This window comes from Ctenopharyngodon idella, chromosome 14 (genome assembly GCF_019924925.1).
Source record: "Ctenopharyngodon idella isolate HZGC_01 chromosome 14, HZGC01, whole genome shotgun sequence".
NCBI classification, from domain to species: domain Eukaryota; kingdom Metazoa; phylum Chordata; class Actinopteri; order Cypriniformes; family Xenocyprididae; genus Ctenopharyngodon; species Ctenopharyngodon idella.
The window spans coordinates 10286072-10310238 of record NC_067233.1 but is presented as its reverse complement, the minus strand read 5'-3'; the positions used below and the strand labels follow the sequence as shown (position 1 = coordinate 10310238).

Here is a 24167-nt window from a genome sequence, read left to right as displayed (position 1 = left end):
AAATCCAGCTCTACTACACCTTCTACACGTATATGAGAATTGATGAAGATTAATGAATGATCTCCAGGAGTTTAGATATTATGTACTGCTGCCAATGTAGCGTCTGGATTTATGATGAAGATCTGGAGCCAGAGAGCCAGTCTAAAGCAAATAACTGTCAGTGAGGATCAAATGTGAAAGCAGCTGTTATTATGCAATACTTTCTAAATGACCGACAGCAATCGCCTCAGGGTGGCTGGCACAACCAGGGCAGATTTTAAACTACTGACCTCACAGGTACAATCCCATCTGAAGACTTCCTAAGCCAATCTACAGTGAAGGTGTTGCAGATTTATGTGCATAGTTTTCCAGGGTGTTAAGTGAAGAGGACGCTGAAAGCTGTCAAACTAAACTTTTTCCTCCAGTGCAGAAGCATAGAAGGAATCTTTTGCCAGAATAAAGAAATAATCTGGGTTAAGTATGAATTAAGAAAGCATTAGTGGCATAATGTTTCACTTGCGCCTCCTTTTCTTTAAAAAAATAAAAAGCAAAACATCTGGGTTGCAGAGAGGCACTAATAATGGAGAAAAGGGGCCACAACTTTGAAAATATTGATACTTGTTTAAAATAACCAATACAAGCTGATATATATCTGCTATAGTAGAATCTGACAATATAATAAGCTCGGCAAAAATTTGACAGCACAGCAAGATATAAACAGCACAGAACAATCATCTGAACGCAGAAAATTGCAGAGTGGAGCCTGAAGCAGAGTTTGGGAGATCCGACAGCGGAGTTGATTTATAGCAGGGCGTCTCTGCTCTTTATGACCATACTACAAGGGCTTCCCCTGCGGTTTTTAACAGGCAACCATAATAGAAGCCAACACCTTCGGAACAACTGAACACCTGTCTAAGGTTGCACACATCTGTGGGCATCCTTGTGAAGGTTTGTGCATTGTACACAAAGGGATAAGGGAAGGATGAATTCTATATCCTTGACGTTCACTTTACTTCAAGCTCATAATTCCTCCAAAAAGCTTCCATGAAACATTAGATTGAACCACGGACTTTCCTCATCTTCTTGGATGCCGACGAACATGAACTTCTGACATGCTCTTTCAGTGGATGTTCTGCCAGTAAATGATAAAGTGAGCTCAATTTTCCACATCAGTCAGGAGGCTGGTCTGGACAAGTTTCACAGTACCTAAACAGAATCCACAGATGTAGAATAATAAAGTGTGCTCATATATCTCTAAAACACTCAATATCACACAAACAAGATTGTTGATATTCAGACAAATGGCACGATTGCAAGTGTGATAATAGGACAGTTAAATAAACAAACTGTTTATACTGAGTGACTTACATTTTAGACACAATATTGTCAGTTTCTTTGTGTTTTTGCTCCCTCAACTAACATTCCAACGAAGTTTCAAACGGCCAAAGCAGACTCGACCTGCATAAAATAAGGTGACGACTCTGAAGTATTGCACATACACACACATGGCTTCCGCGCTCCCCTTTAAATAACGAAACGTGTCTGAATATTATGACGCTTTTTTCTTTGTTTCACAATACTCAATTAATGATTGTAAAAAGATGTTGGTGTCATTAGAATATGTATCTGTGTTGAATTTTACAAAAATACATAACAACATTCCTGTGCTATGGGCACAGCCAATACTAAAGGCTGCAGCGGAAGTTTTTTTATGCTAATGCAGGGTATGCACGTGATGTCACCGTCGACCGTTATGACTGCGGTTACGCCCACTGAGTGGCAAAAAGACTGAGTGGCAGCATTGGTTTTCAGCGTGAATGCCGCGAAAAACATACAAAACACATCCAAAACGGAAAAGAGCTTTGCGATTGATTGTACAAATAGTTTTGACACAAAATCTGAGGTATATTTTTACAGACTGCCAAAAGCTACAGAAAAAAAGAAGCAAATGAATCGCTGCAATTCACAGAAACAGCTGGACTCCAGGCAGGGAAACATGGATTTGCAGTTATCTTTTTGTGTCGAAACGATGGATTTTGGAGTAAAATCATACCCTATATATTGTATTGTTATATATTGAGTTGACAACTCATCAATTAAAATCTAACATTTTGACACAAAATGATAACTGCAAAACATGTTTCTCTGCCTGGAGTCCAGCTGTTTCTGTGAATTGCCCTGACCTGTTTGCTTCTTTTTTCTGTAGCTTTCAGCAGGCTGTAAAAATATACCTCAGATTTTGTGTCAAAGCTATTTGTACAGTCAGTCGCAAAGCTCTTTCCCATTTTGGATGTGTTTTGTGTGTTTTTCGCGGCATTCACGCTGAAAACCAATGCTGCCACTCAGTCTTTTGCCACTCAGTGGGCGTAACCGCAGTCATAACGGTCGACGGTGGGGTCACGTGCATACCCTCTATAGAGACCTTTTGTGCCAGAGAAATAAGTGCGCCGCCATCTTCATAATATTGTCTTTGAACTTCCGTTTTTGCGGTAGCTCTGTATTTCTATGGCATCGCTGTCAAAGAATAACTAGCTGGTGAAGTGGATTTACTTGTTGTAGAGTTAATGAAATTTATCATGAGCATGGTAATGTTTAAAGCAGATGTCTTAACAAGTGTCAGTAGACCGGGAAGATTTTAAAACAAGCAGTTCATTCATAAATACGTAAGATCGCTGTGGAAATACAAATCAGAAGTCAAAAGACAACGAGCGCAGTGCTGAAAAGGGGCGAGGCTACATACGGTCTATAAAACTATCCACCTTATTACTGACGAGCCTACAGCGTTTTGAATTATGGGTGCCACTTCCGGTTTGGAGAATTTCAATTCAAAACGAATCGTTACAAATCATAAGGTTGCGCTACAAATAAAGCTTGTCCGTCAGTTTAACTGAATGAGCTGTTAATATTCCTTCATGTTTTATTTCCAAATATCATGAGAATAACGTAACGCTTGGTATTTTAACGTGACATGTTATAACAAGGCAAGAGCTCTTTTCAGTTGCTGCATTCTTTTCCTCATGATTATTTTCTTTCTTCCCTTTGTATTCTGCTGTAACAGTATGAAAAAGGACGACATATACTGCACATTTGTGGTCTGTTCTCCCGATTTAATTAACGATATATATCCCATTAATAATTCACTGGAATGCACGAAGAATATCGTTTTTCTCCTCAAATCCTCACGTCTCTTTCCAGGTTTGTTTTCACAGGTAGCCTAAATACAATTTATTATCTGTCAAAATGACGGAAATCACTTTGAAAAATAGTATCACGCAATGCTGAAGTTAATGAATATTTTGGCTATATACAGTGATATTTAATCCGTCCGTTATTGCTGTGGAAATAATCGCGCTTTTGCGGTGATTCATGGTCTGTTACCTTGTTAATGCTTTTACACTTTTAAATGTCCTTTTAATGTTCGATGGTTGAAGGATGAGTAGAATAATGGCATCTCATTGTACCCCGTTTTTTTTTTTTTTTTTTTTTTTTAACGTATTATTGCGTTCATATTATGGTTCATATAGGCTAGCCTTTCACTGATTGTTTACAGCTTAACGGAAGTTACACCCATAATTCGCGCAAAGCGTCATGGGGCGTATAAGGTGGATATAGGAAATTTGTTAGTGTTAGTGTAGTTTTAAGAATAGCTGGTTACGTAATAAAAAAAAGAAAAAGAAAAAAGGATAGGATATGGGATCATTACCTGTCAGTGTGTGAACAAAAGGCCTAATCTGATTAATTTAGCATTCTATTTTTTTTTTTAAATAGCAAACTACACCAGACTATTATGAAACTGATTTACACATTAATTTTAATATGGTGGGAAAACTGCAGAGATTTCATTACATACAAAGGCAAACATTAAAAAACCTTAACCACAAGCAAAGACATTAAAGAGAACACTGAAAGCTGTTTTGGACACATCTTCAGTCTATAAATCAAACACAATAGGAACCAGTTAAGGCTTTGATGAGTACATAGAAATGGCATGACAAATACCAGGAACAAAAAAACAAGGAGACTAGCTGAAAGCGCTGGTGTTGTTGTGACAGAAAGTGGTGGGAGAGGTTGAATAATATCATCTGCTGAGTGCATATAGTGAATTTTGTACAAAATTGCCTATTGGGCATATGCACAGATGAGTCTATATTCAAACCAGAAATACACACAGTGACCTGAATACAAAATGTTTATTCTTAGGACAATGAAAGGCAGTGTATTGATGTAGCTACCTCTCTATCTGTTTCTCTTTAACCTTTTATAAAACATATTTGAATGTAAGATAAAGAAACAGAATTTTTGCTGTTTTCTTTCTTCATTCTTGATCCAACCTATGTGTTTTTTCTTTTTCATTTTGGCTGGAGCTGCAGGTACAGAACATCCGTGGAGCCGCAGAATGCCTAAGCGAGCCCAGAAAGCTCTCAGCACTTTGTAATCCTTCAGCTCTTTTTCTAATGACTGACCTTAAATCCTCAGTGTTGTGAGAGATATTGTGCTGTGTTAAAACAGCAGGGCAGCATGGAAACATTAATCCTTGTTAACCCCCCCAAAAAAAAAGTGATTCCAGCCATCATGTATTATAATAATTTTGAATTTGCAGAAAGACTTGGAAAAAAAACTTAAAATAAGTCCTGCAGCTTTGTTTTAATCTCACACATACACTGTGAAATAAAATGTTTGTTTGTCCTGCATAAATCAATGGAGATTACACTTCTAGATGACCTGTAACAGTCTTGTGACCTCCTCCTGTGACTTAAGTTAACAGATTTCAGCACACACGGCTGGCTCACACTTGTTTTGCCTAGCAGATCCTTAATGAAATCATTGAAGTGCTTTATTAAATGTCTTAAGTAACATACAAAAACGAAATCCTTCATACGCTTTTTGAATACACTGTCACATACAGGCACTTATGGACTTTTAGTGCAGGATGACAAAATGGAATGACAGACTCCAGTGACCTGAGGGTTGGCAGGCCACTTGGTTCCCGAAAAAACATCCCATGGTTATACAACGTGTGAAATAATTCGGCAAACTCTCTCAAGTCAGAATGTGCTGCTCCAAAAAGGCTGCCATAAATTATTCTGCTCACAGATGGAATTAGTCCTCACGTACCACATCTAAAAGCAAGACGTCATATTAAGTCATATGCGTGTGTTTGTGTGTGGCAAGCTGCTTTCACAGATTGGATGGATCCACTTTAAATGCTTGAGAAAGATTAGGAGAGAGGAATGCAAACAAGCACACAACACAAAACTTTAGGACAAACATAGCCAGTTGGGTGCACGGGGGGGCTTGAGCCCCTGCCCCTTTGATCGCGAAAGTGAAAGTGCCCCCGCGTTCCCATTTCTCCTCCCCCGGAACGAGATTTCTACCGAGGGAGACCCAAAAACTTCGCCCCTGCCCTCCCGGAGGTCTGTGCACGCCACGGAACATAGCAACTGAGCTGATGTTTGGTTAAGCATGTGTCTGTATATTTTGTTTAGAGGAAACCAAACAAAGAGTTATGGATGATGGGGGATGTTTTTGTTTGCAACTTGGAGATGACAAATGCAAAGGATCCCCAAACATGTGCAGTTACAATAAAGTATAAAGCCATAAAGGAGAGTTCACAATTACATTGATATTAACAGCTTTAATTTTGTGGTTTTAATAATTTCTAAACATGTAGATTACAAATTTCTGAGGCCACTAGACAGGAATAAAACAAGTGATCGGCTGCATCCAAATATCCATAATTCCCTGCTATATAGTAGGCGAAAAACAGTATGTGAAAAGAGCAGTATGTCCGAATTCATTCATGAAACAGTAGACAAAAAGTACACAGATGACCTACTACTTCCAGCAAGATTCTGAATTGTGCATCCAATGGACACGTTACTATCCCATGAGGCCACGGGAGAGAATTTGTGAATGGCTTTGAAGTGACACAACTGATGCTGGCAGGTCACATACAATAGCCTCGTTTCCACCGAAATTACCCAGAACAATTTGTCCTAGGAACTTTTTCCCCTACAAACCTGTTGCTGTCTGTCTGCGTTTCCATCTCAGTGTGTTGTGAAGATTAGCCCGGTGACATAGGACTGCGTGCGACTTTCCAGTTCCCGCTGGATTTTGTCCTCCGCATATAAGCTTGATAAAGCCTGAATCGGTCGTATTTTTTAAACTCCATTGTTGATTCGAATAGTAAACAACTCTTACTGCATGCACCGCATCAGACTTTTAAAAATGGTGGTTGAAATAAAATGCTGCGTGGAGTCAACCAATCAAAATGCTGCGTGAACTCAACCAATCAGCATGTTCAGCGAACACTCCCGAAAGTTCCTGAACTTTGAAAAACTACTACATCGTGAGCAGGGACTTTTTGAGGGGGAAATTTTTACCCAGAACTTTATTTAGACGCTCGTCCCTGCAGTTGAAACACACTGAGTCCAACCACAAAGCCCCTAGTTCCTGCAGTGGAAATGCGGCTAATGATACATTAGCAACATGGTAAATGTACGCCCAGATTACATTCATAGTACGCACTTACTATAAATAGTATAACATACATTTTTAATGGTTTCAAAATAATTACTTATTCAAAAGAAGTACTTAGAGATTATGCGATTTCAGATGCAGCCACTGTCTTAATGAGCGAGTCATTGAATTAGTCACTCAACAGATTCGATAACTCAACACTGATTCATTCAGGAACAAAACGCCAATACTGTGATTGATTTTGAGGTTCAGGACAAAGTAACTGGCTATTTTGTGTCTAAAATGTAAGTTAGTCAATATTGACTTCTTGTTTATTGAACTGTTGTATAAAAGAAATCATATTCACAATCGTGCTGTTGGTCTAAGTATCAGCAGACTGTGATGGCCAGCAGTCTTGCTCATGTGATATTGATTTATTATTAAAACTTTTTCCAATGTGGTCTCAGAATTTTGGGCCCCGTTGTATATGAATTAATGGCTTTCAAATGTGGTCACTAAACTTTGCAGTATGTGAATAACCAATAAAGTAGCCAAATGCAAAAATACCTCAAGAGAGGCAAAGGCAGTCAACAGATTTTCTGTGGTCTGAGCTTCTCCTTGTTTGTGACTGACCCCTTAGCTGGAAATCTCCATAGTGATCCCAAACGCTATTCGCTGGGCGTTTGGCTCCCTCTCGTCAGCTTTATACTGAGGGTCATACATCTTTAGCACCATCTTCTCAAAAAAAAAAAGAAACCAGAGGAGTTTGAACAGAAGCCAGTTCTCCTGATGCGTACTAACTACACAAAGAAAGACAATTTGCAAGGAAATGTTCCAAAACTTCAATAAAAATTACTTGCCCAATGTTCACACATCATCTGTGAGTAATTTGCGTGGCAGCAAAACAAGAGCGCTTGTGCTCTGATCTTCTCTCGTTAAAACCTATAGTTCTCATTATATTCTTCACAACTTTTAACAAGGAGAGCATAATGTTTGTTTGGTTTGTAAACCCATAGCAGCGAACACAAAAATGCATTATTCCTTTTCCCCCCTAAAAATTGAAATTGTGCCATTCCTGTCATGAAGATCCCCTGAATGCCTGCTGTAAAGAAAACCAGCCGATGGGGCTCTTGAAAGGCTCCAGATCCAATTTAACAATTTAGATGCAACAACTTGACACTTATTTCCAGCTTTCAAAACAAGTGTCTTTGAGTCTAATACAAAAAAAGTGCCATGATTTCACTCTCATGTAAAGTCTGTTTCAAATTATAGCTAAGACAATTATACATTCGTAATTTGGTCATTGAAACATTCATCCTTCATATTTTATGTGCAAATTCCACATGTTGACCAAAAAAAGAATAATAAATCAAACAGAAATTGCAGCACACGAGGACACTGTCTAAAGACGATAAGCGATAATACTGAAATGGCTGCATGACAGCTAACAGAACGAACAACAACAGCTGATGTTTATCACACTGCTCTACTTAAACTGTGTGAGAAATTCTCTACCCATAATGCTTCGAGGCACATGTCTGCAAATCCTCTTTTGCTGGTCTCCCTCCCTCTATACCCCTCATTCTCTCTCCTTCGATTGCCACAAGGTACAGAGCTCACATTGTTATTAAACGGCCCTCCCCCCTTTTTTTTTTTTTTTTTTTTTTTACAGTGGCATGTTATTGAACTCAAGGGACCACCTGGTAAAATAAACAGGCAAATAAAAGGGGAGATGTAACAAAGCCCCGGTGCCTCCTCCGACCCTGCCATGAAAATAAAGAAGCAGTTCCCGGTTCCCCTCCCACTTCAGTTAGGCAGCTCCAACTCACGGGTCTTATTTTACAGATTTTCCTATGTCAAACCACAACCGTATGCACTCGTGTCATTCCTATAATTGAGAAAATGGCTTCTGGAGGAGCTGGAGTGAGTGGTGAGGGGAGTGACCTTTAGTGCAGTCACGAAAATGTTTCGCATATTCAAGACGTGTATCCGCCGGCTACAGATTCTCTCATGCCACGAGCAACTTGGCAGAGGACGCAAGCATGCGTGCAGAATGACGGCGCTGGCACACACGCTCATGCGCTCTTTGTGGCAGGGAAATTGGCTTGACACACAATACTCTCCCAGGCGCACTACTTGCTTCTCTGATAAGCGACAGAATACCACAGGGCAAATGATCTGGATGGACGGTCAGAGAGTCCAGGCTAACGGTAGCCTGCTTGCTTTGTTCACAGCTGGTTTTAATATCAGCCGTAATGACAGTCTGGGAGCAGGACGGACAGAATTGGAACTTGAAGAAAAAGCAAAAACAGCCCCCAACTGGTGCAGAACGTGACACATCCATCATTCTGTGTTTATTATATATTTTCCACTCTTATGGTCACATGAAAGATGGTGAATTTTAGAGTGAAAGATATATAGAGCTTGTTGGATAAAGGTCTCCAGGAGTTAAATAGATCACAGCACTTCTACTGACCACTTACATATTTGTGTTTGACCTCAGAGAATCCCTAAAACCAAACAGAAGGATAAAGAGAGAGCTTTAAGTTTTAAGGCAGCTGCTCCGCCGTTTCTTTCCAATCTCCTATGAGACTTCCTGCTAAACCATTAGTGGGGCTTTCTGTTTAGGTTAACCCTGGATCTGATCCATCCCTTCACACATAACAAGCAACAGAGACCTGAACTCACGCAGGTTAAGTATATTATTACAACTCGGGTTTAGAAGATTGACAGGATTCCGACTGTCTAAAGCAGAGCAAGTCACAAGTTAGGCCTACACAAATATATATTCAATAAACATATTCAATAAACATAACCAAAAATGCTGTAGTACATTAAAGGGTTAGTTCACCCAAAAATGAAAATAATGTCATTTATTACTCACCCTCATGCCGTTCCACACCCGTAAGACCTTCATTAATCTTTGGAACACAAATTAAGATATTTTTGTTGAAATCCGATGGCTCAGTGAGGCCTCCATAGCCAGCAATGACATTTCCTCTCTCAAGATCCATTAATGTACTAAAAACATATTTAAATCAGTTCATGTGAGTACAGTAGTTCAATATTAATATTATAAAGCAACGAGAATATTTTTGGTGCGCCAAAAAAACCAAAATAACGACTTATATAGTGATGGCCGATTTCAAAACACTGCTTCATGAAGCTTCAAATGTCATTGCTGGCTATGGAGGCCTCACTCAGTCATCGGATTTCAACAAAAATATCTTAATTTGTGTTCCGAAGATGAACGAAGGTCTTACGGGTGTGGAATGCCATGAGGGTGAGTAATAAATGACAGAATTTTAATTTTTGGGTGAACTAACCCTTTAATTCTGAGCTGTGGTCCTGTTGAAAAAACCAGCATATGCTGGTTACTTATGTTTTGAAGCATGGAAGCTGGTTTGAGCTGGTTTATGCTGGTCCTTAGCTGGTTTGAGCTAGTTTATGCTGGTCCTTAGTTGGTCATAAACTGGTTTAAGCTGGTGCTAAGCTGGTCCTGAGCTGGAGCTAGTTGCTTAGGACCAGCACTTGACCATCTTAAACCAGCTCAAACCAGCTTCCATGCTTCAAAACAAACCTAACCAGCATATGCTGTTTTTTTTCAGCAGGGGTTGCAGAGGTTGGCTGCAAATAATTTTGTAAGAGAGAAAAGTTTCACAGATTCATCAAAAATATTAAGCAGCACAACTGTTTAACACTGATAATAACAAATGTACCAAATCAGCATATTAGTATGATTTCTGAAGGATCATGTGACACTGAAGACTGGAGTAATAGAGTACCTCAGGGATGACGTGTTTTTGTAGGCAAAACCCGGAAGCGAGTTAGCATTTTAGGACTTCCGGTTCCAGTCTATGGGTTTTTTGAATGGGTTTTTGCTAAATCGCCTGAAATAAGGTCTGTGGTTAACAAAGCCTCTAATATTTTTACGTTTTGATCTATGACATAAAACACACCAGTTATAACCCGCTTGTGATTTTTTAAACCTTTATTGTGTCTTAAAAACAGCGGTTGCTAACAAATTGCTAAAAGGGACTTCTTCCTTTGGCGGGGACTTTAGACGTCATCATGACAAACAGGACATTTGGACAGCATTTCTCATGAAAAAGTGGATAAGTATTCATACACAGCATAGATCATAATCAGCGAGCATGTTTTTAAACAAAGTTGTTTTCTAAATAAAGTTTGAGGAAGCTTGGTGGTGGTGACGTTGATCCACGACCATGGTGTGCTGCAGTCCGTTTATAGCCTACTGTTAGCTTTTTTTATATCTGACTACTTTATTTAGGGTGTTTTCACACTTGGTCCTTTTCAGGGGTCTGAGCGCGGTTCGTGTGATTTTTGGACCATATGTGAACACTCCAAACGATCTCAGACCCCTCAAAAACGAACCGAACCGAGACCCTCTCGGGAGATGGTCTGAGTACGGTTTGATTTTCATCTAAAAACACGCAATCTGAACACAAACCGCTCCGGGCTCACTTGATTTTTTCCATTCGCGAATTCCAGTGTAGTTTGGTCATCAGATGCCTCAGTACAAATCAGCTGTTCATCATGGCTGCTGCTTCTCTGCAGTTTTATTTTTTCATTTGATTATTACGTTTCTTACTTGAATGCTGCTATACCTATTTTACCTGAAAATTTAAAGCAGTTTTATTTGCATCTTTCATTTATTGTATTTGTCCATGTTTTTTTCTATGCTGATGTAATTGCCTTCTGCAAAAAAATAAATAAATAAATAAAAATGATTCAAGGAAAACAATTCAAAATAAATGTTTTTTACAAAGATGAATGTGTGATATAGTGCAAGAATACGTTGTAGTTAATGTTGTAATATTGCAACAAAATTTATGTTTTTGTTCAGAAGATAAATAAAGGGTTAGTTCACCCAAAACTGAAATTTCTATCATTAATTACTCTCCTTCATGTGGTTCCAAACCCGTAAGACCATCGTTCATCTTTGGAACACAAATTAAGATATTTTTGATGAAATACAAGAACGTATTTTTTTTCCTCCATTGAAAGCAATTATATTCCCACATTCAATATCCAGAAAAGTAGTAAAAACATTGTTAAAATAGTCTTTGTGACTACAGTGGTTCAACCTTAATGTTATGAAGCGACGAGAATACTTTTTATGCGCAAAAACAAAAATAACGACTTTATCCAACAAATTCGTCTCTCCCCTGTCATTCTGCTACGCTATTTACGTTGCAGCGCTTCCACCAGGTTCTACATCAGAACGCCAGCTCAGTATTAAAAAAAAACTCTAGGGTTTCATCAAAATATCTTAATTTGTGTTCCAAAGATGAACAAAGGTCTTATGGATGTGGAACGACAGGAGGGTGTGTAAATAATGACAGAAATTTCATTTTTGGGTGAACTATCCCTTTAAGGTCATTCAAGAGCATTTGTAGCAGTGTCGTTTTACAAAATAATAATAATTATATACGGAGCCCCGCACATTATATGCAGTAAAAAAAAAAAAAAAAAGTAAATCGTGGTCACGATTTAGCAAATTGAGGGAACGAATTAGTAAATCGTGCACGATTTAGCCTATGATTTTTTTTTCCTGCATGTCATGTGCAGGGCTCCGTAATATTAATAATCTTTACAAACAAATTTCTTGTTTAGTGAGGCACATGCAATGTAAGTGAATGGGATCAAATTTTGAAGGCCATAGGTCAAGCCATCCAAAAAGCACCAGTATGAACACAAAGAGGTCTGAGACCATATTCTTCCTTAAGTGGACCAAAAAAGGATCTGAGTCCTCTTTCAGGTACAAGGACAGTGTGAACGTAAGGAGAACTGGGTCCTTTTTCACTGGGTTCACCTCTTGGTCCACTTAAAGGGGTCTGAGTTTGTTTCTTTTAAAGAGGACCCAAGTGTGAAAACACCCTTAGTCTTCAAAATGTATACATGTTGTGTTAACTTGTAAAGATTATCTTGACAGACAAAACATGTAAGAGTCACAACCCTTTGTTAAACACAGAGGTTATTTTTTGTGATTTTCCAAAAGTCTATGGGAAAAATGCATTGGCTTTCTATCGAGGGAACCCATGCGCCACTAACTTCCGGGTTGGCCTACAAAAACAAGTCATCCCTGAGGTACTCTATGATGCTGAAAATTCAGCTTCGCCATCACAGAAATAAATATTTAAAAAATATTAGTTTTTTTTTTTTTTTTTAATTGAAATAGTTCACAGTATTACTGTTTTAACTGTATTTTTTGACCAAATAGGTGAGCATAAAAGACTTCTTTCAAAAGCATTATAAAATCTTATGTTTAATATTAGATATTCAGCAGATATAAGCTTATAATGCGGTTCATTCAGTCTTTCGCAACTTTTAGCTTTATAATTGTGTGACCCAGTGGAAAAAGAAACATACGCACACCACGAGAAGTTCACTATAAAGCGATTAAGAGTTTGTGTGCTGGAGTCAGTGCACGATCTGGACAATTCTTCTTCCTTCAGTTCTCTGCCAAAGTCAACTGGAAACCTGGACATGTCTCAACAATAAGCCATGAAAGGACTTTTCAAAACAGAAGGAAAAATGTATTGAACGAGAAAAGGTCTACAGTAAATTAAGGATCATTGGAATCATTAAAAGAAATCTTATGGGTCACGCTACTGAGCCTGCTATCGAACGGTTAGAGGAAATTGATGGTCATAAAGTGACTATTAATTTTCCAGAGTGAATACAAGCATGAATACAATGGTAAGTAATGATAGTGTTTATGCTGTCTCATTTATTTAATTAATGTTTAACAAAATGCTAATTGCCTCAACACAAGGGCCAGCGAATATCAATCCAACTATGATCGGGCAGGCCAAATAATGAGAGAAGCATGCGGTAAATGATGACGTCACAGAACCAACCAGCGAACCGGAACCACATCGCCATCTTGAGGCTGAACCACAGCACAACACAAACACAGAGTTCTGCTGATTCATTTATAAAGGATGTGAGAATGACTTTCAACAAAAAACAGGTTATTTCTCATTGTACGCAATGCTAATGTATACACTACTGTGCTAGAAGACTTAGTCTGTTAATAGCAATGGTTAATGTGTATGTAACTGCAACTCCAATTGTGATTTACGTCACGTGTTACTATAGTGACTTCTGAATGACTGGAACATTGTTGGCCAGTAAGCAAAGGCTGGGGGAGATATCCTTTTTAGTTGCTAAATCAATTAAAATGCTATAAAATTCACAGAGACAGTATTATTTGAAAGATTTTATTAATTTATAATACAAGATTTAGGGTTTTTTTTTTTTTTTTTACATGTAATAATTTGTAGCTAATTTTCATAGCAGTGACAATGATAAACACTCTTGCAGTAATTGGCCAATCAAAAGAAGATTGGAGACGGTTTCTGTGGTCGCTTTCCACAAAAGCCTCATCCTCTCACTCACTCACTCAGTCGCACACACAATTAACATGAGTCAGCCATCTGATGTGTACTAATAAAAACTCATTCTCAGACAAGATAAAAAGGTCTCCATTATTAATAATATTAAATTTCCCACAATCAAAAAGCAAACAAAACAGAAGGCTTACAAACATTAGGAAATAAAACACTCCGTTGTTTCTTTCTTCTGGCCCAGTTGGAGGCCATTAAGGCTGGCTATCCCCAACGCACATTTTTACCTCTAATGCAACAGCGTAGCAGGGGGTCCATGAATCCATAGCGCTTATAATGGGGGCTTTTTACCAGCCCAGCCCTTCGCTCCAGACAGAGGCTTTCAGATGATTTCCTTATGCTTTGCACCTGGGCTGTGTCCCTCAGGATGCATTTTAAACAAGCATGGGACAGGATACAGATGATATATCCTGACTGGGCAAGAAGAAGAGTTTGTGTCACTTCACATCAAACACAAAATCACCAAGCTTCCCTCATGCTTCTTCAGCGGAGACGAGAAAGAAAAAAAAAAAAAAAAAAAAAAAAAACGCTATTCAAGTAGACACAGGGTGAATGGTTTTCAAAGAAGGCTGGTACACACCCAGGGCGAGGAAACACTAGACTAGGGTCATGCACAGATGTTGACATAACTAGGTAGTAAGAGGAGTCTGGTGACTTTGAGATCCACTCTCGATTGGTCCTATGACAAAGGCAAAAAATGCAGGTGGCCATGGCACAGTCAAATCCACCAGCGCTACAGCAGACTCCCTCGGTCCACAGCAACAGACTGGTGCTTGTGTCATCGCACCTCTTTCTCCGTAAGCTCCTTCTGTTTGAGGCAGGTGGGAGGATTAAGACTACAACACACACATAGTGACTTCAGATAAGGATCTGTGTTAAGTGCAATCAAAAGTCTGTGATTATGACGCATATTAAGCTTCATCTGAGTCAGGCGTGTGATGCCAAGTGAAAACTGACACTTGGGTGTTGGGAGAGCAGAAGGTCTCTCGAGTACAGGACGTCCCCCTGAAAACCTGTTCACACATCATCAGTTTACATAATTTCCTTTCAATGATTCAGGTATTTCATATTTGCACAGTTTTAATATTTTCAGAGGCGGTGGCCTATAAACAAACGGCCACTTTACTAAGCAAAAAGTAATTTTGGCAACCAAACGAAACAAATACGAGAAAACCAAACGAAGGCAAACGTATGAGATCTGATAAACTTGGCACAAGAGAGTCTCCAGCTACTATTAAGGAGCAAAAACACTGAACGAAAACCTAGTTGCACTGTCCCTGGAGCTGTTCTGTAATCATCCAGAATGCACCACGGGTTGGTGAGCAGAGACAGGAGCGGGGAGCAGAAGGACAGAAGGAGGTGGGGGAAGCTTTGTCTGGGTTTTACAGCAGTAGACAGCAGCTGCTCTCTGTGGTCTTCTCCCTGTTCCTCTGGCCTACAAGAAGAGAACAAATATTGAGTGACACCTAATAAATCAAAAGGCAAAAATGTGAATCACAGGTCCTCTGTAACACTCTTCAGTTACAAGAATGCGAGGGAAAAGCAGGACACTGTGATGACTTAAAGAGGAGAAAATAGCCGTTTTCTTCCTCGAATCACATGCTATGTGTAACTAGTCTATAATTAATGAGGGGTGGTAATAGAATCAACGTGAAACCATATTCAGAGCACAGTTGCTTTGCTAATGTGATGCATTTTTAGAGTGAAAGAGAATATTCAATGAGAAATGCAAATACAGGATTTGATTTTATGCATCAGAAATGGTTTGGATCAAAGTGGGCGTTCTATATGAACCAGGCCCAGTTTATAATCAGGCTCAAATTCTATTTCAAATAAAAGCTGCTCTTTTGAACTTTCTATCAAAGAATCCCATAAAAAATTGTTATCATAGTTTACACAAAAACAATAAAACACTGATAATAATAAATGATTCTTTAGCAGCAAATCATGTGATCAAGGATCATGTGACACTGAAGACTGGAGTGACAGCTTTACCGTCACAGGAATAATTACATTTTAAAATATGCATAAAGTTATTTTAAATTTTTGCTTTAATAAACAATCTTGGTAAGTATAAGAGACTTCATTCAAATTCATATATATATATATATATATATATATATATTCCTACCATCTTACCAACCCCAATCTTTTGAATGATAGTGTATATTAAAGGGTTAGTTCACCCAAAAATGAAGTTTCTGTCATTTATTACTCACCCTCATGTCGTTCCACGCCCGTAAGACCTTTGTTCATCTTCAGAACACAAATTAAGACATTTTTGATGAAATCCAAGATGTTTTTTTAAGGTTGAACCATTGTAGTCATGTTGAATATACTTTCATTTGCGAGATAAAAAACCCCTCTGATTTCATTAAAAATATCTTAATTTGTGTTCTGAAGATGAACAAAGATCTTACGGGTTTAGAACGACATGAGGGTGAGTAATTAATGACAAAATTTTCATTTTTGGGTGTTTTAACCCTTTAAGTAAATATGGTCAATTCTGTTTTCGTGTTTGATCAAGAGAACTTAAAACCACAGTGACCTAAAAATGGGCCATTTGTTCATGTTAACTTTACCCACTGTAAAACAACAGAGTGAATGCTGGCTAAAATATGCCTCTGCTCTGAAACCAGGCAGTGTTTCTATTATATATTCTCAATACATTAAAAAAAAAAATGTAACCTACTTCCTCATTCCAAATGTAATAATAACAAGTCATAGTGAACATGATGCTTGTGCCAATAAAACCAACACAACTTGTTAAACAGGAAGTACCAAGGAAAAGGAAAGTTACATATCTTACATTACAGTTTTGACTCAGTATTGTGTAACTGGATAAAGCTCAGTGTTAGGTTTCTAATATGGCATTATGTCTCTTAATTATTATAATGTGTCTGGAAGATTGGAGCCAGTTGCTACCTGGCAGCAGTCCTCCAATAACTGCTGTGCCCTTGTCCTTAAGACAAAAAGTGGATGTGGATAGGCAAGCCAAGGACATTTAGCCATGTTTAGAGCAGTAGGAGCTTGCCAGAGGAATATATCAGCACTTACCATGGGAGTTCGGCTCTGGCAGCGTCTCTCTGGCAACCAAGTGCATGACAGTTGTTCGGCCAGGGGGCAACTTCAGAGCTATTCAACAGAGAAGTGGCATTCTGAAAATCTGCAAACAACTTGGACACTTTGCCCAGTAAACACAGCTTCTGACCTACAGCATATTTTTTCACAGTCCTGTTCTGTTCACAATAATGTGCAGAGCAAGGCAGATTAACAGAGACAGACAAAGAGAGAGAAACAACGGGACTGTCAAAGTGCGTTGACTGTGACAGACATGCGGACAAGGTCTAGTGCTCACCTCCTAGTGTGACATTGCCGTGCAGGAAGCGGCCCTGGAAGATCAGCCTCAGGATGCTGGGGCTGCTCACACTCTCCTCCTCCCAGCCTGCAACACACGTCATTACATTCACTACTGAAACAGGCTTACATGAAGCTTAGCTATGAAAAAAAAAAAAAAAAAGGTCAGGATCATATTTTGACTGCATGTGGTCACAAATCCAGTGAAAGTAAATTAGCAATTAGAAAAGTGTAATCCATATATTTCTTCCATATATCTATGACAGGCACTACCATTCAAAAGATAATGTTTTTCCATGTTTATTACGCTCACCAAGGCTGCATTTATCTGATCAAAATACAGTAAAAACAGTAATATTGTAAAATATTTTTACAATTTAAAATGACTGTTTTACATTTTAAAATAAATTAAAACATTTATTTCTTTGATGGCAAAGCTGAATTTTCAGCATCATTACTCCAGTCTTCAGTGTCACGTGATGCTTCAGAAATCATTCTAATCTGATGATTTTGTGCTCAAGAAACATCTCTTATTATCATCAATGTTGAACAGTTATAAGTTATGTCTAATATTTTTGAGAAAAGATTTTTTGATTAATAGAAAGTTCAAGAGAACAGCATTTATTTGAAATAGAAACATCTTTACTGCCACTTTTGATCAATATAATGCATTCTTGCTTAATAAATGCATTTGTTTTTTTAAATTGGTAACACTTCAGTATGGGGAACAATTCTCACGTTTAACTAGTTGCTTATTAGCTTGCATATTGGCTGTTTATTAGTACTTATAAAGCACATATTAATGCCTTAAGGGGCTCGAACACCGGACACAAAGCTCAGCGCCACGTCTTTAAAATTCGAACACAATGTTTTCTATGAGTGTACGCACACCGGCGGCGACATTCGGCGCCTGTCCGCGGCACCCAGCTACGATGATTCGGAACAATAGAAAACAATGCGTTTGAATTTTAAAGACGTGTCGCGGCACTGTGCGGCGCTGAGCTTCGCGTCCGGTGTGCGAGCCCCTTTATTCTGCATGACCATATTCTACATTCCTAAATCCTACCCCATACCTAAACTTAAACGCTACAACAACCTTACTAACTATTAATAAGCAGTAAATTAAGAGTTTATTGAGGAAAAAGTCATAGTTAATAGTGAATGTGTTCCCCATACTAAAGTGTTACCAAAAATTCCCCAAAACTTTTGAATGATAGTGTAGATAGCGTAGGACTATCTTCCACATATTGTAGAGTAAAAACTATGTTTTGTGCACAAAAAAGTGTGTTAAACATACTTCAACAACAAACACAACTTCAACCAAAGCTAAAATTAAAATATTCACTCAAAACATACCCGCTGGCCAGTTTTCAAAAACATGGCGGGCAATGTCTGTGGCAGAGTCATTCGGAGAGAAAGTGAAATCCTGCGTCTTCCCACTTACAAGGATCAGCCGTAGATTCACCTGTAGCCGAGTGAAAGGAGAGAGGAAACAAATTAAATCATTAAACTGTGAAGCAGTGCCCTATAAGCCATACACAGTGACATTTCCACCAAATAGACCTTAATGACCCTTGAATGTGTGCTCACCCCACATAACATGAGACGACCTGGAGAGTCCTTTTCAGAAATGGGCATTCCTTCCTAATTAGATTTATGTTCAGCTTTAAGGGTGAAACTAGCTGCTATGCTCTTTAAAGGTTCCTGTGAAATGGTCTGGTGAGGGGTGAAATGCAGGGTAGGGCAGAGAGGAAATGCCACTGTGTTTCGTTTCCATGTAGTGATACCAGCCTCCCCTCTTTCCTAGACACCCCTTCACCCTAATGCGATAACCCCAGGTGTCCCAGACAACACAGGGCTGAGTTATTAAATTTACATGGCCCATGCATAACCCCTTGCAGGAGGAGGGGAGTAGCATGGTGGATTAGCACAATAAATTTGCCCCATGCATGAGTCCTATTAAAAAGCAACAGACAGACACAATGCCTCTACAAGCAGTAATAATAACACCACAAAGCTTTCTGCCACAGGCCAACACACGCTTCATGCTAATTTTCATACGTCTAAAGAGATACATCATGCATTTACTGCCTCAAAAATCGTTTTTTAAAGGCTCCACCATTAAAACAAATTTAAAACATGTCTGAATAAGTAAAAAAACAACTAATAATAAAAATATTTATTTTTAATTATACTATTATTTATTTACTACTTTTATAATAATGATTGTACTATAATACTCGTAATTACTATTATTAAATAAATTCCAGCAATAACAGATACTACAGCTATAAATTCATAGACATATTTTTGTTGGAAAACAATAACATTCAGTTCCAAACCTTACTGATTTGTTTGGCATTTTCAACTCGTATTAACTGATGCTTCCAAGACTATAATTACAAATAATTCAGACAATTTTGACTAAATCTCATCCATGTTAGCCAGCTAGCCAATTTTATTGTTGGTTCGAATATAAATCAGTTTGCAACAATATTCAATACATCCGCAAAATCAAAAAAACTAGTCCTGTCAAACGATTTATCGCATCCAAAATAATATTTTGGATAATATTATATATTTATTATGTATATGTAAACGCACATACATGCATACATTTAACAAAAATATATTTATATATAAAATATTTATATTTATTATTTAAATTATATATAAGTATATATACACATGTAAATATTTCTTAAATATATACATGTGTGTGTATTTATATATACACAAAAAAATATACACAGCACACACATATTATGTAAAAACAAACTATATTTTGGATGCGATTAATCGCTATTAATCGTTTGACAGCACTAAAACAAAACAATACAAAAAAAAAAAAAAAGGTTTAGCTTTGCAATGATGACATGAACATCAACCAACACAAGATATTGCGATATTGCAATGGCCATTTTAGGAAAATGACTGAATAAATTTGGCAGCATCATCTTTAAAAATAAACAGCACCATAAGACTCAATGTCCGCACAGAAAAGACACAGAGTGCCAGTATATCAACCCATAAATAAAATCAGACCAGGAACGTACAGATTCCAAAGAGTCTCTTGTTCAGTTTATTTCTTCCAGGGTTTAAACGTCCTTTTTTCCCCCCTTTCACGGTTTTCAATGACTGCAATTTAAACATTACATCACCCACACTCAGTGTGCAGAGCTTGGCCGGGTCTTAATGCTTTCGTTCAGAATCAGATGGAGAAAGAGGAGGGGGGCGTAAGAAGGTGAGCCAGTTGGTCCTGGCACTGCTGTGTGTAAAGCCACATACAACACAAAGCACAAAAACGAAGGAAAACAAGCTTCATGGAGACACTGCAACCAGTTAGCGGACGAGAACAACTTTCAACATGTTTCTGAGAAAGTGGAAGTGAAAGACTACACTCAGTTCCTCTCAGTTTCCCCTGAGAATGTGCGAGTACAATTTAGTAAGTCTGCTTATATTAGTACTCAATAATTCAATTTGAATCAAACACACTAAATCGTAACATAAATGCCAGCTCATCAGCTCGCAATAGGGGGGACCGAGTTTTCCTTCCACCCCACCGTGACAGCAGCCCAGGTCATGACCCAAACAGTGGAAGCAATCAAATAACATGAGGAGAAAAGGACGACCTCTTCCCGCCACAAAAATATGTTCATCCTCTCACACCACGTGCCACCTAAATCCTTACTAAAGGCCCCCCAATGCCCTAACCTAACCTACTGTGAAATCAGGCTCCTGTGCCGAGGGCATTTGCAATGTAGGGCACCCCACCCCCATTCAGACACTCTTGAAAATATTCGGCTTTCACCTATGGGGACCCAAAGCAAGAACAAAAGAGGTCAAACCATGATGCATGACGTCATGACAACAGACTGTTTACAAACACCAAGCCCCCGATAAAGGCATGGAAAGCCCTTCTCCAGCCTGTTCGGGTGGATTTAGGGTGTTATCAGCAAATCTGTGACGGATAATACAGACAAGAGAGCATAAACAAATAAGCACTCTCTGCTGCCCCAGTTCTTAAAGCCTTGACAAATACAAAACACCAAATCTACCTAAATGCCCCAGAACCAGTACGCAAACACCTCTATAATCTCACGGCTTATATATTTGTCTGCAATATCTTCAATCATGTTGCTTTCATCCCCAAATCAAGAGCCTAAAGGCATCACCATTTGCCCCATCCCCAAATAATGGCAGCAAAATCCAACCCTGAAACAAACAGGTTCAGAAAACAACAACAAATCTCAAAGCAAGAGTAGAATCGAGAGTGTAACATACCAGCTTCATTATGTTACCTCAGCCTCAGATAAAAGTTCAAATTCACAACTACTCTAATGTAAACTCATATTAGGACTAACAAGAACAGGTCAGTGTTATTTTATATTATTTATAGATTATTACAGTATTTTTAATTAGCTTTTATTTTTGTATTTAGTTTTAATTTGTTTTATTGTTCAATTAACAAAAACAAATTTTCACAGTTTTAGTATCAGTTTTAGTTTACAATAACAAGACTAACAGGCTTTTTACCATTTTTGGGCTAAAACTAATAACAGCGTTCATACAGATACTGCAAAATGAAATTCCCGGACTTTTCAAGCACTACTTTTTTGGTTTTCAATGACTACAATCAGAGATCTCACTTATCAAATGAGATCTTTATTATCTTTTGAATACTAAAAAAAAAAAAGGTAAATAGATAAATAAAGATAATCTAATAAAATAAAATGGTACAAATAATGTGCAGCACACACAATGACTGTGGTAACTTTAACCATTGAAGGAATACTATGACAAAGATATCGCTTTCCTTACTCAAACTGATTTTTTTTCATACATTCCCATGAATATATGATAGACCTGAAGAATGGAAGCTGTTTGGGTATTTATATGAGCAATATCACACTCATAGCCATGCGAAATGGCTCTATATGTAGGTATATCAGATGGGCTACAGCATTAATTTGCCGTGAAAAGATTGTTTTATCGATAAAACACTTTCAATAATTCAAGCACTTTTCAAGTATCTTTTCATAAATATTTATTTTAAAGGGTTTTCCAGTACTCAAATTTCAAAAAGTCAAATTCAAGTAATTTAAGCACCTTGTACGAACCCTGTAATAAACAATTTCACAGACAGAAATGCAATGACGTCTCCACACAAACGCGGATTAAAGAAACAGTTTACATTGAAAACTGTCATCATCTGTTCTCCCTTAGTTTGCATAAAACATGCAGGATGTAAACAAAAACTAGGGCAGAAAGTTTTTTGGTGAATCACGATGAGAAGTTCAGTCTATTCATAAAATAAAAGCCATCAAAGGCTTCGGAAGGTTTGGAAAATAGTTCACGAATCACATGGAGCACTTTTTTCGTCTTTTCAAGAGCTTGACAGCCGTGGTCACCATGCACTTTCATAACATGGACGTTCTGCTAACTTTTTTTGTGTGTGTGTTTCACATACAAAATATTGAAAATAAAATCTGTTCTGTCCAGCAACAAGGTAAAAGTAGATGATGACAACGTACATACTTCAGTGAACTGTACCTTTAAGATCTGAATGCATTCTAAAAATGACACCTGATGCTGTATCATTCTGATATTGTGTAATGGTGCATGATGTAAAAGGAGATCTAGACTGATATACTCACTGTGTCAGGATCTCTCTGAGAGGTCATGTCTGTGATCAGAGGTGGAGGGCAGCCAGGAATCGATGGGTGACCAGCAGTAAGAGGGCAGCACAACCCCTGGCACAAAGACTCAGTATGTCTTCTCCCTCTGGCCTTTCTCTGCCTCGCACAGCCTAACACCAAGTCAATCATTCACAACATGCCATAGATCTGTTTACTATTCACAGTCCAGTGTTCAACACTGCATTAACACAAGATAATTAATTACTATCGTAAGTGACATACTTTACTAAGAAAAGCTGTAAAGTATTACAGCATACAGTGTATATGACAAGACATTACAAACACTAATTCACGACATCCTGGTGAATGTTTAGCAAGTTAACTGCTAGGTAGTACTTTAAGAGATTCGATAAATTGATTAATGAATATGCAGCCATATACACAATACAATGTATATGGCTAATAAACAGACTGACTTTTAACATCATTGATGTGTAGTAGGGAAATGCAACAAAACAAACATCACATACCTTTGCTCTACTTGACTTAAAGCCAAACTGTTGTTGTTTGTATTACTGGATCAGCATTATTTATCAGCTCGAATCCGTGTTAGGAATCCAGATCTGCCTGCGAATCAGACACTAACTTACACCAGGACGAGCTCGACTGCTGATCAGGAAAAAATATAGTCCGAAATCAAAGACGCTTCAAAACGATGACACCCAAACCATAAATGAAGAGAGGTGTCTAGTTTATGAGGCGAGAGATGTGATAGGTTGTATGAGCAGAGACAGTGCGCGCGACCGCTGGCCTTGAGCTGGAATAATTTTGACTGCGGCAAAATAAAGAGGAACTAAAACGACCGTTTTGATCGAGTCACAGACGCCTATCAGATCCAGCCTGGTCGTTTGATGGTCCAGTGCTTTCCTAATATATTAACTGATGGGTATATCCATCGTTCTAATCAGATAAGATGTAGCCAAAATCACTCGCAGCGCTCGAACAGATTAATGGCTGAGAATTTAAAGACACCGGAAGTCAGCTGGCCATATATGCAGGAAACGGAGCGCAAGGCTTTCTGGGACTTGTAGTTTTGAGGGAGCTCTCCATTTTGATCGCACCTTGCAGAATGGCAGTCATTTCACATGCTGTGTGACGGAATGTGGGGGTTTATCTCTCTCTTTTTATTTTAAATGAGTTTTTTTCCTTTTGCTTCTGCCCTTTCTAAACTTGTACAGAAATATAAATTATTTTAAATATGTTTAAACGTTCTCTAATGCCATTATGTTAAACATATGTA

At 38.2% G+C, this 24167-nt stretch overlaps 1 protein-coding gene and 1 long non-coding RNA gene across 3 annotated transcripts; one reads left to right on the top strand and one right to left on the bottom strand.

Moving 5' to 3' along the window:
• The first annotated feature begins 12051 nt into the window (after positions 1-12051).
• Positions 12052-13856, top strand: LOC127525730 (uncharacterized). Its single transcript, XR_007933406.1, has 2 exons — positions 12052-13161; positions 13238-13856. It is a non-coding gene; the product is annotated as an uncharacterized LOC127525730 (long non-coding RNA).
• On the bottom strand, positions 13672-23895 carry ubl3b (ubiquitin-like 3b). Of its 2 annotated transcripts, XM_051918515.1 has the most exons (6): positions 23398-23895; positions 22886-23037; positions 18585-18693; positions 17230-17316; positions 16929-17006; positions 13672-15306 (listed from the first exon to the last, which is right to left on the bottom strand). In XM_051918515.1, exons 2-6 carry the CDS (start codon positions 22910-22912, stop codon positions 15254-15256), a joined length of 354 nt encoding a protein of 117 aa, XP_051774475.1. In that variant the 5' UTR covers positions 22913-23037; positions 23398-23895; the 3' UTR covers positions 13672-15253. The 2 variants fall into 2 exon arrangements, with proteins under 2 accessions (XP_051774475.1, XP_051774474.1); XM_051918514.1 differs by lacking the exons at positions 22886-23037; positions 23398-23895 and adding an exon at positions 18819-19296.
• Positions 23896-24167: the final 272 nt, after the last annotated feature.